Source organism: Curcuma longa, chromosome 2 (assembly GCF_044706935.1).
Source record: "Curcuma longa cultivar G26 ecotype Majalengka, Jawa Barat chromosome 2, ITB_CL_G26_1.1, whole genome shotgun sequence".
NCBI lineage: Eukaryota > Viridiplantae > Streptophyta > Magnoliopsida > Zingiberales > Zingiberaceae > Curcuma > Curcuma longa.
Window position 1 is genome coordinate 9,342,039 of NC_133862.1, and position 18,010 is coordinate 9,360,048.

The window sequence follows — 18,010 nt, forward strand, 5'->3', positions numbered from 1 at the left end:
AGGGAACCGCGTCGATCGTCGACGGCGGCACCGGTAGGGATTTAGAGGAAGTCCGCACGGGAAGGGAGAGGCCCAAAACCAAAGAATCCAGACCAGTCCAGAATGTTCCAAGCCCATATTTTCCAGCCCACCAGGGCCCAATAAACTTTTCCTAACCGACAGTCAACTCAGGGGCATGTTATAAAAAAGCACTCCTCGTATATAAATTTACCGAAAGAGGCTTTTATGACACCCCTTTAATTTTGTTTACCGAAATACCCCTGTCGGAGTTAATTATCTAGTCTAAAAATTTTAAATTATAAAAAGCAATTCTCTTTTTAAAAATTTTAAATTATTTAGACCCAAGTTATTTCACTTTGACTCCATTGGTTAACACCTTAATCAGGGTTTACTAGCTAGTTTAATCTCATCAATGCATGTATAATTATAAATAATGTAACATCATTATGTGATAATAATATAAGTGAAATATTAATAATTATCCAACTTATTATATCTCAATCGAACCCGTTTATTTTAATATAATTAGACTGGTAGTTGAACTGTTAATTAAATTCGGCAAATCTAACTACCTAATTGATGGCCCCTGTCTAACTACCCACGTTTAGTTTGCTGAACCATTATCCGTAAATAAATTATGCACACAAGTTTTATTTTTAAAAAAAAATACCATATGAACATTTAATTCTTTTGTTTACTCATATTTATTTATTAGTTAAATGAAAAATAATTTCACATTTGATAAAATTTAAATGCCCAATTTATATATAAGCAAACTAAAAGGGGCGGTATGTATAATTTAGCCAAATTAATCAATAAAATCTATAATAATATTAAAATAATTTTAATCGATTTAAACTAATTTTAACTATTATTTTTAATAATCTTGATTAATTTAATTATTATTTTTAATAATCTTGATTAATATTAATAATTTTGACATGTTTCCTTATAAAAGATAATCTGTACCTTAACGGTCTCACAATCACGATCATTTATAAAAAAGTAAATCGAAAAATTATAATTGATCACGACATATTAGTCCGTAGTCATTAGTCTTTGTCATGATTTTTAAAGGTATGAGAATTCCATTTTCGATTGAAACATATGGATATTCTATTTGATAAAAAAATTATAAAAAATAATATGAAATATAATTATCCAAGTGGATTCTATAATTTTAGTACTATAATGATATATCAATTGTGGAGGATTGCTCGCATAGTCAGTTATGACGTATTTGTAAGAAAGAAAAATAGGTAGCGCAATCAAAAAATACTGGATGTCTGAGCTGGTCGAAGAATACTGGATGTCTAAGCTGGTCGGATGAGGCTAATTAAGATTTATCATTTTAGATACATGAAATATCAAAAAAAAAAAGTAAATAAAATAATTTTAACTAAAAATATTATAATATTATCAGGTGAAAAATTAGGATGGAGTACACTTTCAATAGGAAGGTCCTTCAATGGTATGTATGATATTTTGAAAATTTTGAGGGGAATATGCAAAATTAGTGCCTAACTGTTGGATTAATTAATTAAATTAATTTTGATACGTTCGAAATCTGGCCCTCGTCTTCCACGCGACCGCGACGCCAAAACCGAGAGGTGAACAAGAAAGGGAGTAAAAGGAGGAGGACGAGGAGGAGCTGCGAGGCCGACACGCCAAGCCAACAGTGCCTTTTCCGTCCGAACTGTGGTTGGCAGCTCGGATTGCTGCCTCGCGCAGCCTCTTCGGATCCCGAATGGCCCTCGCCACGACGAGTTGGTTCCCGTTCTGGCGACCAAGGAATCGCTTCTCCCTGGAAGAGCTCAGGTGCGCTATATCCTTCTTATTTCCCCTCCTTGTTGGAGTTCGGCTGTCTTTTAATTACATGAATTTTTGGCAATTCAAATATATACAATAAAGTTCGATGTTCTGCATCAATGCATTTCTCGAATCGTCGGGATAAGTAGAACAAGGGTCAAGTATAAATTAACATCTTTGAAGCGATCTAGGTGGATGTTAGGAGTAGAGATAGTAATTTTCTTGGAGGTCAATGGAAACTTATTTATTTTTATCACCTCCTTAGGTTTCTCTCATATGATAGACGAATTATTTTATGGAATGGTGCCTTCATCATTGTCCTTATATTATCCTATTCTCGCTGATTTCCCTAGTTCAAAGTTTTGTTTTACTAATAGTCACTCCTTGCATTTTTTTTATAGTTTTTATATTGACTTTTTGTTAAACTTAGTTGATCACATATTTATTATAAATAATGTTTAGTTAGCTTTGGGGAAAGAACTTGATATGATTGGGGAAAGAACTTGCTAGTTATGTGAGTTTTTATTATGAAAAATCTCTTGCATGGATCCTCAAGATGATGGGAGGCGAGATTGAGTATATAGTATTGGCTTTTGCTGCATCAAAATGGAACAGTCTTTTCTCTTATCTTTGCTTGCTACTTTGCTGGTAGTTTTCAGTGCAGAAGTCAAAGTTAATCTTTTTCTATATGCATGTTTTCTCCCCTTCCTAATTATGTTTTCTTTACCTATATGTATCTTTTTAACATTTTAAAGTTAAATAGGTTATATTGTTTTCTGTCATCCCACTACTTTAAGTTTTTTAACATCATGTCACTTGGTATAGATACCTAACCGAAGAGCTGCAAAAGGTTGAAATTGTGAATGATATCAATGAGGTAAAAAATGCTGATGTTCCTACTTATATTTTATTCTGTTTATACCATGTCAATTCTTTTGAAATGCAATTTTCTTGTTGTCAGTCTTTTCTTCTCAAAAAAGTATGTTTTTTACACGATATATTCCATGCATCCATGATTAGCTTCTCAATATTAACGTTACAATTTTACACAATGAAGGACTTAGTAATTGAAATGCTGAGATCAATTGCCGAACTGATGACATATGGTGACCAACATGATCCTTCCTATTTTGAGTATGTTACACTGCTTAAGTCATTCAGTCCTTTCTCTTATGTTGGCATTTTTTAGATAGTTCTTGTTTGAGGAAACAACAGGCATTAGTAAGTATCCTGCTGTTTGTTTTAGGTTCTTCATGGAGAAGCAGATTATTTCTGAATTTGTAAGAATCTTAAGGATTAGTAAGCCGACAAATGTTTCGTTACAGTTGCTGCAGACGATGAGCATCATGATTGAGAATTTAACTGACAAAAATTCAATTTGTAAGCCAATTAATAGACTGGTAGCAAGTCGTAATCTATCTAGTATATTCCTTTTTACTATATGATATGACTACCATTGCAATTGCAGACTACTTATTCAGTAATGGACACATTAATCACCTCATTACATATTCCTTTGACTTTCAAAATGAAGAGATTTTTCCATATTATATATCCTTCTTAAGGTAAGTGTATTCTTTATGATTTATACTATTTCAGTTGCATCTTTCCTGATTTGTTTAATTAATCAGTTTTGTGTTTGAAGGGCAATCAGTAGAAAGCTGAACAAGAATACAATCTCACTGCTTGTGAAGACTGAGAAGGTATGACATAGTGTCCTCTATATACACACTTGATATTCTTCTTGTTAATTTTTTGTCTAGTTGCTTATGTTGTTTATAAGAAAGCAGCATCATACATCCTTTTTAATTTTTACTACCTATATTATTTTTGGATTCTTAATAATGCAGAAGACTAGAACATTGTAATCTATTTCCATGGGTTTACATATAGATTTCGTGGCGAAAGAGTCAGGCCAGGCAGCTTTAATGTATGATTTTCTAGGCGAATTGGTATTACCTTTTCTCAGAGGAAAAAGATCAGCAACTCCTTGTTTGTCCAATTCTTGTTTGTGAAATTCTGTGCTAAAATTCAGGAAATGCTTATTAGAGATTTACAATGTGTCAACTAACCCTAGGTTCAACTACATAAATGCCTACTAAGGATGAATTTTCTAGAGGTTGGCTTTTAAGTATGCATAAGTTGTGCTCCGGAATTGTGTATAAACCCAAGACAGGCGAACCAGGGGAAGGCCGTCTATCTAATATCAGGCGAAAAAAAAAAAAAAAATACTGACATAAATGTATAAACCCAAGTTAACAGTAAATAATATAAGCCAATAAACCACCCTTTTTATTAGTCAAAGTTCATCATGTGGGACTAAATTAGGATGTCATAGCAAGCTGCTACAGTTGATGTAATACACTGCTTAGATGATGTCAACATATAAACCTTTGCTTGATGGAAACATAAGTAATGATAAGTCGGTAGGCATTTAGCCTTTGATTAAGAAAACAATTTATTAATGTTTTCCTTGTACATTTTTTATATCATCAGAATTTTGTTTCTTCTTACTTATTACTTTAAGTGTTCTTCCTTCCTTCTATTTAGGAGGAAGTAGTTTCCTTTCCACTATACTTTCAGGCAATACAATTTGCTTTCCATGAAGACAATATGGTCCGAGTTGCAGTCCGTGCTCTAACGCTCAGTGTCTACAATGGTAAGTTGGTAAGTTTGTTTATCATGTTCTAATTTTTCCTTGATTGTTTGTTGTTTCTACAAAATTGTTGCTAATTGTTTATTCTTTTGATTGCAGTTGGGGATGAACAGGTGAACAAATATGTAAAATGCACCCCACAATCTGATTATTTTTCAAATATAATTAGAGATTTTTATAAGCGATGCATCTACCTAGACAAATTGATAGCTCAAAGTGCTAGGTGAGAGTTACCAACTTATCTCTCTTGCAATTTCCCATTTTAGCACATGTTTCTTACATACTAGAAATCTTCATAAGCAAAAGCTAAAAAACTTTTGAATGGGTTGTCCAAGGTCTTCCTTGCATTTTTCTTCCCAATTCTCTGAAACAGCAACTGCTTTTCTTTAAAAAAAAATTATCTTCTACTGATTTCTACACATAGATAAAGGCTGCCCTTGTACATACCTAACAGTGTCTTCCTAGAGTATAATATTGCATTTCATTTTAAATATTATTGGACCTTGAACTCATGTTCTCTAGGAGTCTTCTGTTGTGCACCTCTTGGATATGCCCAGGAGGGGTAACCTAATTTATCATAGGATCTCTATAGCTGCATATGCTGTACAATGGAAGAATATCTAGCCACTTACCAGTCTGAGATCCACTTATAGAAAAAATATATATGATTGTTCATCTGTGAGTTCTTTCCTACACAATGATATTTGAAGAAATGAGCTTTGAGCACAATCATTTTTCTCTTCAACTAGCACCCTTTCTTCCTTAACTAGACGCATTTAAATTTTGTACAGGAAACTAGATGCATCTGTCGCAGATTCTTCAATTCGCAGTGCTACAAATGAAATTGAAGATATTTTGTATTACTTGAGTGATATTCTTTCTGCTGGTGTTCCTGACCTTGGAAGATTGCTTACTGACTACATATTAGAACTTTTAGTTTTTGTATTGCTTCTGCCTTCACTGAAGAAGCAAAGTTGTGTAAGTGTTTTTTTTTTATTTGGAAGCATTGATTCTTTGATGGTTACTCATAGACATTGAATTGCATCATATGTTGGCTAATGCTTTACTACTAATTCATTATTTGCTGATCTAGGGAACACAAGTAGGCATCACGACCTCCTTGCATCTACTCTGCAGTGTGCTAAACATTTACAATAGCAAGGATTTGGCTAATATTATTGCTGCAGCTCTTCTCTGTTCATCAGAGTTTTTTTCTCCAAGATCTAAAGCCACAGCATATGGCTATGTGAATGTTGCTCCCCAGGATTTTTCTTTATCTGATTTTTCCACTCAAGAAAATATTAAAGACAAAAAATCTCCTATGTCTCATTCAAATCCTGTTTCTTTGCAAAATGAAAATTGTGGCTTGCATATTACTTTGAGGTAATTTCAAATTCTCTTTCTTTACAAAATGAAAATTGTGGCCACATATTACTTTGAAGTAACTTCTTATATTTCAGCCTTTTCTTTTGAAATAATTATGCACTTCATTTGTTGGACATGGATCTCACCTTTTAGTGCAACTGTGATGCACCCTTCTTTACTAATTAAAGGCTGGACGATTGTTATATTCCAGCCAAGTAACATTGTTAGTCAAATAGACAAAAGTGGATGAGTCAAGAAAAACTTTTGAATTCATAAGAAATCACACTTGAGAACCTATAAACTATTAGCCTTTGCTTCACTTGCTAGTTATGATAGAAATTGAATATAACATTAGTGCACCATGGGTGTTTCTTCCATCAGCATTACGTTGACTGTTAGTTTGAAGTAGGTTCCTGTAGCCCTATTTTTTTTCTTTGGTTAATTAAATGCTGGTCTAAGGTGTGTTATAGTATGGTTTGATAATTGCTCTTTATAATTGTTATGCCAATGTTGGGCTTTGGTTTTGGGGCAAGAGTAGCATAAATCCTAGCTTCTCTGTTTTGTCCTTGCCCACTTCTTGAAAATATACTTCCATTAGAATCTAGTGTCAAATGCAGGAGTAAGTCTATCACTTTCAGTATATATGTAACCCTGATTATTTTAGACAACTAGTCTCTTTGTGCTTGTTGCCATTCTATTTTAGGTTATCGGTGTCATCATTTCTCTAGTCAATTATTTTACTGCAAGTTTTTTATTTTATTTTATTTTATATTGTATATTTTTACATTCCAGAGAGTTATTGCTAGCATATATCATTGGTGGGGATGAGTTACAAATTATGGGTTCCTTGAGTTTGCTTGCTACATTGCTACAAACAAATGGTCAGAACATGGCTGGATTTTCAATTGCTTATTGTTGTCATGCATCCACACTGAAGTGTATATTGTGTATAACAGATTTGGATGAATCAGTGTTAGCTGGTCTTGGGATTCTTTCACAAAGAAAGCAACATAAGGACCTGTTGCTTGTAAGTCTGGATCATCTCCTTAATTTTATCACATCTATTATGTTTGTTCTTCTTATCAGCCATTGTTTTCCCCTTTATCTCTTGAAGGATTAAAATCTTTCAATGATAGTATTAACTGCAAAAACCTTTTTTTATAATCTTATTTACCACGTGTTGTGGATGAGTACGTGTTGAAGGTGAGAACAACCATAACAAAGGTACAAGGCCCTAAATATTTGAAATACTAACGTGGTCAAAAAATTTAATTCTATTAAAATTCTTTAGAGTTATCCAAGTCATTAATTGTTTGAACCCTAGAAAATATAGGACCACAAATCAATCAAGGTCCTGCAAAAATAAACAACATCCCTAATTACAACAATTTAACTAATAGAATCATACTAAATTTACCAACCAACCTAACGTAAGTTAATCGTCCCAATTAACTATCCAACTTTACCATCCCATGGTTTACAGCCTGATTCATCATATTAATTCATTAATTAATCAACCTAATCCAAGCATTAGCTCTAACCACCAAATTAAATTATCCCAATTACAATCAACTGTATCATGCTCAAGCTCATCGAACCTACACCTTCATCAACCGATTACCTAATTTCCAGAAAAAACATCCCACCAAGATCAACAACAAGCTTACCTCAGATTAACCCCTAAATTAGCCTTGGATTTCCCTTCCCTTCTTCACTGCCGAAACAAGGGACTCCTTGCTGCTAATCTAGAGAAATCTAACGAATCAAAGCAAGATTCCTCACCAATCGGATTACAAGTATTCACCATTAAAACCAATCGAATTCGAGTGAAGAAACCTCACCTCAAAATCCAGCCGTGCCCTAGCTTTCCCCCTTTCTTCTTCCTGGCCGAAAGCAGAGAAATCCACCGAATCGGCTCTCCTCAACGAGCTGTGGAAACAGAGAAATCACAATCCAAGGACAACCGAAGAAATCTACGCCACCCAGCTAACTTCCCCTTTACCTCTTCGGTCCGGCGATGCCCTGTGCGGTCGGGAGCTGCAGGCGACGTCGGCGTCCCGCGGCGGCGACCAAAGGCGTGGCGACGGCTGTGGGGTGGAGGAAACGCGAGGAAGGGGAAAAAGGAGGCGACAGCGTCGGCGTCGGGCAGAGGCTCGGGTGGCCGATCGCTGCTTGCGGTGTGGCTTGGAGCGGCTGGAACTCGCGCGTGCTCGGAAGAAAGGAGAAGCAGCCGCGATTTAGGTCTACTGTAGGTTTATTTAAAGCTTCTTAATGGTAACGGATTCCAACCCATTAACCCTTTAATCTCATCAATCAATCAATTAACCCTAATAACCCTATAACCATTGATTTAATTAGATGAGTTAGGGTTTGATCAATCCCACCAATCAACTCATGATTAATTTAATTAACTCTATAATTTAATGTTAATTATATTTTATGATTTACCCCCTTTAGGTTTCGGTATTTTACATTTGGATCGATTCATGATGGACTTTGGGAATCAGTTGTGTTTTTGATAGACAGTTAGAAGAAAGCAAACGATATGGAAGTGTGGCGAGCTATGCCAAAGACAATGAGCAATGGCTTAGTCTTTCGGGCTCCAATGCATCGGAGAAGTCGGTCACGATGGACAGAAAATGAGTGTACTTTTGGAAGATAAGACTGACTTCGTCAATTCTTCAATAGAGGGTGACTCCTATTGCAAAAATGTCGGTGTGTCCTTGGTGGCGAAATAAGTTTTTAATTTCATATCAAAGTTATGAACTTTATGTGTTTCAAGATGGTTCTATTTTTTTTATTGATACTTGTTTGATAAAATACCAAGGCACAACTCAAGGCGGAGACGAGGGTAGACGTCGCTTGGTTGTTTGTGAAGGTTAGCATGGATGAGACGCCTTACTTGAGGAAGATTGATCTCAAGGTTTATAAGAGGTACAAGAAGCTTAGGGAGACCTTGGATAACATGTTCAAATGATTTTTTTTTAGATAAATAAGCATGACTTAATTACCATCACAAACTAATATATATTTGTATTTCTCAATAATTATTATTGTAAATTATTGATTCTCACTTCTCTTATAGGAGAAGTATCAAGAAAAGAAAGTTGCAATGACTGTGAATATGCCATCACTTATCAAGATAAAGATGATGATATTGGAGATATTCTTTTGGAGTGAGTGTCATGTATTAACTTGTGTCTGTTTGAGGAGCTATTTTTTTTATGAATTAATATGAATATCTTTAATTGCTATTTACAAAATATTTATCTTTCCATGCAAAAGATTGAAGATAATGAAAGAATATAAAGTATGAGGTCTGCAATCAAGATGCCAAGAAATTAACTAGTCGTATAAAAAAATTACAAATGGATTTGAGCATTTACTTCATGAAACTAGTTGTTTTAACCGAGAAAGGAAAGATTGAAAATGGATTTTAGATCACCTTATTGTTCCTATTTAGACAAAAAATTAAAAATATAAAAAGAAAAATTATAAGAGAAGCTGTTTATCGAGAATATCACAACAAAGTCATGAACTCCAGACTCTAGCTTCAATCTCTATTATATATTGTACAATTTGGACTTAAATCCTCATGATTTTTTTTTTATTTTCCTCAAAAAGTCTCATTTCAATAGAGATATATTCTATCTTATAATCTAATAATCTTTTCTATGTATTTTCAATATGGGACTTTGATTACAATCTCAATAATTCTCCCCTCAAATAAAGGACCACTCTATAAGCCCTCCTACTATTATTTCCATGGTCGAATCTCCCCTACCTCTTTTATTTTTGTCGAGGATCTTCATATGACTTTACACAGACTATGATTCTAATATCAATTGTTATTGCAATGGAAGTCGCATATCTCCACAATGATACGTTATTATTCACTTTGAGTCTAAGTTCTCATGATTTTATTTTGAGCTTTCTTAAAATGTCTTATTCTAATAGAGATATCTTCTATTTATAATTTTATGATCTTTTTTATATATTTTTAATATAAAATTTTGATAGTAATCCCAACAATAAAGTATTGAGACGGCCTAGTAGATCTACCTAATATGATTTGCGTATTATTATTTTATTTTATTTATTCGCTTGGCTCAATCTCTTTTACTGGTCTAGCTAAATGAATTAAATTAATCAGCGGATTTAGATCAATTGACCTAATGAACATGAACGTAGGACATAGGACAAATAGAAATGAATTGATAGATATTTTTGTATAAATTAAATAAAAATGATTCCTGCAATAAATATAAAAATTCTAAAAATTATTTTAAAAAAAATAAATAGAGATTTTATCTTTTTGTTTATTATTATTATTATTATTATTATTTTAGTCTTCCCAATGGATGCCTTCTTTTGAGACGCATTAAAAATGACTATTGATGAGCTAGTTCCAAGTTCCAACGAGGCATAGTCTTAAAATATTAATTCTTCTTTTAACTTATCTTTAATGAAATGAGAATCAACTTTTTTTTTTTATATATGTGTTTTTCTATCGATGAGTTGGGTGACAGCTAGCTTGTGATTTAATTAAAATAAATATCATTATTGATGAGCTAGCCTAACGTGGCCTGGTCTTAAAATATTAATTTTTTTGGGGGGCAATGAACCGATCATAGTGTGCTTCACCCATCGATTTGATGGTGAGCTGGAAGTTAGGCCATATCCTTTTAATGATCGATTTAATATCTATTAAAAAGAAAGACTGAAACAATTCGTCGCCAAGCACATTATTACTTCTCCTTTCCGCTCAAGTATTGCTTTTGCTTCTCCTTTCTCCTCTCCTCCAAAGCTTGAAAGCTTGTAGCCACATCCACAGCAAACAAACAACTTGTGCATCGTTCCAACTCGCAGGCATAGCTATGGAAGCAGCTTTGGCGAGTTCTGCCGCTCGCTTTCTGGGCCGAGAGGGTAGCTGATCTTCTCCAACTCGATAAGAAACTCAAAGAATTGACTGATATTAAAGGAAAGATGGAGAAGCTCAAGGAGTTGTCAACAATTATTGACATGGTGATCAAAGATGTTGAGCCGGCCTGCTCTATGAGGGATGACGCCGTGAAGAAGTTGTTGAGGAAGCTCAAACACTTGGCCTACGATCTGGAGGATGCTGTGGATTACTACGACACCGAAGCTTTACGGAAGCAAAGATCAAGAGCATATTCCAGGCCGGTGCGCGATTTCTTCTCTTCTAATAATAATCAACTTGTATTTAAGAGCAGGATAGGTGGCATGATAAAAGCAGTAATGGAGAATCTAAATTCTATTTTGCTGCAAAAGTCCATCCTTGAAAATTTGCCGCAAGGCACTGTCCGGATGTCACCAAGTGCTTATAGAGAGATCCACTCGCACAATAGCTTGGCTGTTATAGGGAGAGAAACAGAGAAGGAGAAGATTGTCAACATGTTAACAGATGATGAAGGAAGCAGCAATGATACAATGAAGGTCATCGCCATCGTTGGGATGGGTGGCCTTGGGAAGACTACACTTGCTCGTCATGTTTTCAATGACGAGAGGGTGAAAGCTTATTTTGAAAATTTTAGTATGTGGAAAGTTGTTGGAGCAGAATTTGATCCTACAAAGATAATGAAGTCTGTTTTAGAATTGGCTACCGGTGCACCGGTCAACATCTCAGAACCAGAGTTAGTGAGGGGGAAACTAGAAAAAGCCTTATCAGAGAAGAGATTTCTGCTCGTGTTGGATGATGTATGGAATGAAGATCAATTACAGTGGAGGGCACTCGAAAGCAGCATTAACATGTGGGGCAAGTGGAAGTAAAGTTTTAGTGACTACCCGTAGTCCAAAGGTCTCTTCGATCATGGGCTCAGTCAAAACCCACCAAATACAGCAGTTGTCTCGGGAGGATTGTTTGTCCTTGTTTCAGCAATTTGCTTTTGGAGACGAAGAACCAAATAAGAATTTGATGGAAATCGGTGGAAAGATTGTTGAGAAATGTGGTGGTGTGCCCTTGGCTGCCATATCTCTTGGCAGCATGCTCCATAGCACTCGAGATGAAACTTATTGGTCTTCAGTATTGAACAGTGAAGTATGGCAGCTCAGAGATGAGGACCAGAAATTCTTAGCTGTGCTCAAGTTGAGCTACGACGCTCTCCCTCCACTGTCAAAGAAGTGCTTTGCATTTGGTTCCCTATTCCCAAAGAACCGTGTGATGAAAAGGGATGAGTTGATTCAGTTGTGGACAGCAAATGGTTTCGTATGTTCAGAAGGGAATTTTGATGCTGAAACAGTTGGCAACCGCATCTTTGATGATCTAGTATTGAGGTCATTCTTTCTCTCTGCACCTTCCGAGAACTGCGATGATGATGGTCGTCATGTAACCGAGTGCACAATGCATGATTTGATGCATGACCTGGCACGATCAGTATCTGAAGATGAATATTACACTATCGAAGATTATAAGGCAAAAAAGGATATTCAAAAGAGAACATATCATTTGAGCATCAATGGTGAAATTTTATCAAACATTTCTCAGGTCATATTCAAGAAGTCATTGTGTTTGCGCACCCTGGTAATGGTAGATTGTGGTGTTATATCCGATGCCTGGAAACAGCTTCAACTCATCTTTTCAGAATTGAAATTCTTGCGGGTGTTAGATTTACGACATAATAACATCTCTGAGGTTCCAACATCTGTAGGAAATTTGATACATTTGAGGTACCTTGACTTATCTGATAATTTCATTAAAGTTCTACCTGACACCATAACTCTTCTCCAAAATTTGCAATATCTCAATCTCCAAGGGAATTGGTTCCTTAAAGAGTTACCAAAAAAACTGAGGAATATGCAAAGCCTTCAGTATCTTGGTTACGAGTCTCGTAAATTGACTCACATGCCCCCTGGGTTATCACAATTGACTAGTCTTCGAAGTTTATCTTGCTTTGTTGCTGGGAATAAAACTGGCTCATGCTCAATTACAGAACTAGAGGATTTGAAGCTTCACGGGAAAATGAAAATTAGATTTTCTGAAAATTATAGGAATTATTCTTGTGGTGGAAGAAAAATTCTGAAGAATAAAGATTTTAATGAATTATCCTTATTCTTTAATAAATCAGACACTTATGACAAGAGCATGCTGGATGATCTTTGCCCCAACATGAGTTTAAAGAAGTTGAAGATATCCTGATTATGGAAGCCGACAATTTCCAACATGGTTTATGGAGTCACAGTTACCGTATTTAGTTGAAGTTATTCTCGTAAATTGTTATTGTTGTGAACATGTTCCTCATTTTGGAAATCTCCAATTCCTTAGAAAGCTTGTCATAGAACATGGGTGGCGTGAAACACTTGGGTGCTGAGTTCCATGGGCACGGATTGATCAGAGGCTTTCCTTCCCTCCAAGAACTGCAGTTGCGTTCGATGACTAATTTAGAGGAATGGTCAGAGTCTGATGGTGTCGATGAGTTGTTCCCTTTACTGAAGAGACTGGAGATTTGCAATTGTCCAAAATTGAAAAACATGCCAAGGCTTCCAAGAATTGAACTTCTTAAGCTACATGACTGCAGTGAAAGCTTACTCTCAGGCGTTGGAAGAATGACTTCTCTTTCTCATCTCATACTGTATGATATGAAGGGCATGACATCTCTTCCAACTGGTTGCTTAAGAAACCTCACATCCTTGATGAAATTGGAAATTATAAGCTGCCATGAACTCCAATTTCTTCCTTGGGATGAAATACAGCTCCTAACAATGGTTCACTCGTTGACCATCGAGGAATGTGACAATTTGACATCCTTCCCGTTAGAAGTACTGGGACGGCTCAGCGCTCTTCGATATCTCTGTTTTAAAAATCATAACAGCAATATACTGCAGCAAGAAATACTTGTACAAATCCTGAATTCACTGCATGAGTTCGACATTCAGATTTGTGGCAAGATTGTGAATTTATGCGGGCAATTGCAACACTTACACATGCTCCGACAATTGTGGATATGTGGTTCGCATCAATTTTCTTATGGAAGTCCATACGGATCCATGAAGGCAAAATTAAGTATTTGTTGTTGTGATGAATTAGAATCCTTGATGACAGCAGCACCATCGACCAGTGTGCTAGAAGATCTAGAAATATGCAATATCCCCAACCTCACCACCTTACCTGGATGGCTACAACATCTCAGATCACTCCGTGAGCTACGTATCAGCAACTGCCCCCAATTAGGATCGCTTCCAAGGTGTCTACAGGACCTCCGTTCGCTGCATTCTTTGTCCATTCATGGGTGTTGCCTACAATTGGAAAGAAGATGTAAAAGGGAGACAGGCGAAGATTGGCCCAACATTTCTCATGTGCCATATATTCGTATTGATCCAAAAGGTACAACTGAAATCAGCAGTCAGTTAAAAATTCAAAGTTTGATAAAAAGAAAAAGATAATTATTCCTTTTACTCAAGTAATTATTATTGCAGTTTTGCAGATTTGTTATTTTCAAAAAAAAAATCCTATTACTCAGGCAATTAATACAGACTAAATGTAGAAAAAAGAAAAACATTTATCTCATTTTCATGAATAACATACAGAATGCATGCATGATCCTATTTCATTCTCACCGTATTTCTTTTCCCAAGAATAATTATTTATTACTAGCTGAGAAATGATTTTACATTATTTGAGTTTTATATGTATGCTATTATGATTTTATATCCCATCATTTAGTTTGATAGACGTTTCATTGCATCAATGTACGTAATTATTGAATTTGTTGTTGTTGTTGTTGTTTTGTGATCAATTGCTCTTGCTAATTTGCTAATAATTTAATTATCTCCATTATATTGTCTTACTATTATTTTTGCAGAGATTGATGAAGCTTAATACTGTGGTCCATTTGATAGGTTCTTCAAAATCAATCCCAGAAGATTAAGAGGTGAGATACAATATAAGATGCTTCTTTCTTGGTCTACAATGTGATTATTTATTTATTTAAAAAATAATGGAGTGTTCAAATTTATCCACAGAGACATAATTGCAATTGACAGCGAGGAAGCAGAGCAATTCGTTCTACGCGATCTTGGGACTGGTGGTCAGGGGTTTTGCTAAATATTTATTTCTTTTAAATTTGCTTTGTGCATAATTAGAATTATATTGTTGAAAATCAAAGATATGTAATTAACAGTGGAATTGTTTTGAAAATAAAATTGTTGTTGAACTTTTTACTATTATTGCCTCTTGTGAGTGTAATATCAGTTGTTAACTATTTTGATTGAATTGATGAATTCAATCAGTTTGATTGAATCAATTAACTATTTTTATCAAAAAGATATTCTATCCCGTGTCAATATATTTTAATTTTTAAAATTATTTTTATTTTTAACAACTATTATAATAACTACTGGTACAATATAAATATTTTATATCTATTCAACATTAGTCAATATTAATCAACACTAATAATATTATATTTATAAAATTACAATTTATAATTTTTATAATATAAATATGTTCCGGCCAAAATTCGCCGTGGATGATTTATACGCCAGATCAGAACTGTGCTCCCCGGAAAGAATCGCCAGGAGAGGGGGACCTGAAAATCACTAAGAAAAGAGAGGGTTAGAATGGTGCCGGGGGACCCCGGCAAGCCACTCCGACGCTCAAGTTAGAACCGAGATAGAAGAAATATATGCGTGTATAAAATTGAGAGAAATAAAGAGAAAGAGAGAGAGAGCCCCCCCCTTTTTCCTTCATACCTGCAGGGTTTATATAATACCAGGGGGAGCGTTATTTGTGGAGATCGGCGCATCTGATTGGTTGTTGACATGATAAGGATAATCTTTTGAAGGTTTTCGAATATCAAGGGTTTAGATTTACTGATCTTCATCTAACGGTCCGGTGCATTAATATGCAGGTTTTTAGGGGGGGCCAAGTTTGGGGAATTGGTCGTTATCCTTATCCCTTTAATTTGGCTGGGTGGTAACGAGCCGGAACACAAGCCTCCCCTCCAAGTCTAGTCGAAGGAGGCGTAGTCCGACTGACTGGACTATGTATACTGATCTAATCGTCTCTCTTACCATATTGGTGCTGAGCTGTTAGGATGAGGTGCCTAATTTGAGGTAGCCGAGACGAGATAGTCGGGATGAGTGGCTGAAAGATTTGGATGAGTGGAGGAGTTGATAGAGCGGCAGAGTTGCCGGGTTGTTGAATGACAGAGCGGTCGGGTGAGACCGATGTAGAGGCCAAGTGAGGCAGTAAGCGGCCAAATGAGGTCAAGGCCGAGTAAGATGAGCGGCCGAACGAGGTCGAGGTCGGCCGAATGAGGTCGAGGCCGAATAGGGTAAGCGGCCGAGTGAGGTCGAGGCCGAAATAAGCGAGGTCGAGGCCGAGTGAGGTAAGCGGCCGAATGAGGTCGAGGTCGAGTGAGGTAAGCGGCCGAATGAGATCGAGGCCGAGTGAGGTAAGCGGCCGAATGAGATCGAGACCGAGTGAGGTAAGCGGCCGGATGAGGTCGAGGCCGAGCAAGGTTGAGGCCGAGCGAGGTTGAGGCCGAGCGAGGTCAAGGCCGAGCAAGGTTGAGGTCGAGCGAGGTTGAGGCCGAGTCAAGGTAGGCGGCCGAATGAGGTCGAGGCCGAGTAAGGTGAGGTCAAGGCCGCAAGATGAGGCCGAGCGAGGTCGAGGCCGAGTAAAAGTAAGCGGCCGAGCGAGGTCGGCCGAATGAGATAAGCGGCCGAATGAGGTCGAGGCCGAATGAGGAGAGCGGCCGAGCGAGGTCAAGGCCGAATGAGGTAAGCGGCCGAATGAGGTCGAGGCCGAATGAGGAGAGCGGCCAAATGAGGTCAAGGCCGAATGAGGTAGGCGGCCAAGTGATGTCGAGGCCGAGTGAGGTAAGCGGCCGAATGAGGTCAAGGCCGAGTAAGGTAGGCGGCCGAATGAGGTCGAGACCGAGTGAAGTAAGCGGCCGAATGAGGTCGAGGCCGAGTAAGGTAGGCGGCCGAATGAGGTCGAGGCCGAATGAGGTAAGCGACCGAATGAGGTCGAGGTCAAGGCCGAGTAAGGTAAGCGGCCGAATGAGGTCGAGGTCGAGCAAGGGAGGCCGAGCGAGGTCGAGGTCAGGATCGAGGTCGAATAAGGTAAGCGACCAAGTGAAGGTCGAGGTCGGCCGAATGAGGTCGAGGCCGAATGAGGTAAGCGACCGAGTGAGGTCGAGGCCGAATAAGGTAAGCGGCCGAATAAGGTCGAAGTCGATCGAATGAGGTCGAGACCGAGTGAAGTAAGCGGCCGAATGAGATCGAGGCCGAATAGGAGGTAAGCGGCCGAAGTGAAGTCGAGGCCGAATGAGGTGAGCGACCGAATAAGGTCGAGGTCGGCCGAATGAGGTCGAGGTCGGCCGAATGAGGTAAGCGACCGAGTGAGGTCGAGGCCGAATAAGGTAAGCGGCCGAATAAGGTCGAGGTCGGCCGAATGAGGTAAGCGACCGAGTGAGGTTAAGGCCGAATAGGATAAGCGGCCGAGTGAAGTCGAGGCCGAATGAGGTAAGCGACCGAGTGAGGTCGAAGCCGAATGCGGTAAGCGGCCGAATAAGGTCGAGGCCGAGTGAGGTAAGCGACCGAATGAGGTCGAGGTCGGCCGAATGAGGTAAGCTGCCGAGTGAAATCGAGGCCGAATAAGGTAAGCGACCGAATAAGGTCGAGGTCGATCGAATGAGGTCGAGACCGAGTGAAGTAAGCTGTCGAATGAGATCGAGGCCGAATGAGGTAAGCGGCCGAATGAAGTCGAGGCCGAATGAGGTGAGCGACCGAATAAGGTCGAGGTCGGCCGAATGAGGTAAGCGACCGAGTGAGGTTGAGGCCGAGCGAGGTCGAGGCCGAGTAAAAGTAAGCGGCCGAGCGAGGTCAAAGCCGAATGAGGTAAGCGGCTGATTGAGGTCGAAGCCGAATGCGGTAAGCGGCCGAATAAGGTCGAGGCCGAGTGAGGTAAGCGACCGAATGAGGTCGAGGTCGGCCGAATGAGGTCGAGGCCGAATGAGGTAAGCGGCCGAGTGAAATCGAGGCCGAATAAGGTAAGCGGCCGAATAAGGTCGAGGTCGATCGAATGAGGTCGAGACCGAGTGAAGTAAGCTGCCGAATGAGATCGAGGCCGAATGAGGTAAGCGGCCGAATGAGGTCGAGGTCGATCGAATGAGATCGAGACCGAGTGAAGTAAGCTGCCGAATGAGATCGAGGCCG

The 18,010-nt window shown here is 38.1% G+C and overlaps 1 protein-coding gene, 1 long non-coding RNA gene and 2 pseudogenes across 2 annotated transcripts in view; 3 read left to right on the top strand and 1 right to left on the bottom strand.

The window, feature by feature from the left end:
- The first annotated feature begins 1,601 nt into the window (after positions 1–1,601).
- Positions 1,602–18,010, top strand: part of LOC141821340 (protein TRANSPARENT TESTA 9-like) — a 23,483-nt gene continuing 7,074 nt past the window's right edge. The window contains exons 1-12 of the mRNA XM_074708755.1: positions 1,602–1,818; positions 2,635–2,686; positions 2,867–2,943; positions 3,056–3,189; positions 3,278–3,374; positions 3,455–3,512; positions 4,360–4,468; positions 4,565–4,688; positions 5,257–5,443; positions 5,559–5,848; positions 6,623–6,711; positions 6,787–6,857. Of these exons, the coding sequence (XP_074564856.1) occupies positions 1,748–1,818; positions 2,635–2,686; positions 2,867–2,943; positions 3,056–3,189; positions 3,278–3,374; positions 3,455–3,512; positions 4,360–4,468; positions 4,565–4,688; positions 5,257–5,443; positions 5,559–5,848; positions 6,623–6,711; positions 6,787–6,857 (1,359 nt within the window). The 5' untranslated portion in view covers positions 1,602–1,747. The remainder of the gene's footprint in view (positions 1,819–2,634; positions 2,687–2,866; positions 2,944–3,055; positions 3,190–3,277; positions 3,375–3,454; positions 3,513–4,359; positions 4,469–4,564; positions 4,689–5,256; positions 5,444–5,558; positions 5,849–6,622; positions 6,712–6,786; positions 6,858–18,010) is intronic.
- On the bottom strand, positions 7,340–8,201 carry LOC141821341 (uncharacterized). The gene is made up of 3 exons (XR_012601212.1): positions 7,833–8,201; positions 7,672–7,759; positions 7,340–7,585 (listed from the first exon to the last, which is right to left on the bottom strand). It is a non-coding gene; the product is annotated as an uncharacterized LOC141821341 (long non-coding RNA).
- LOC141818182 (auxin-induced protein 22D-like) lies at positions 8,320–9,146 on the top strand (annotated as a pseudogene).
- On the top strand, positions 10,708–14,003 carry LOC141822362 (putative disease resistance protein RGA4; annotated as a pseudogene).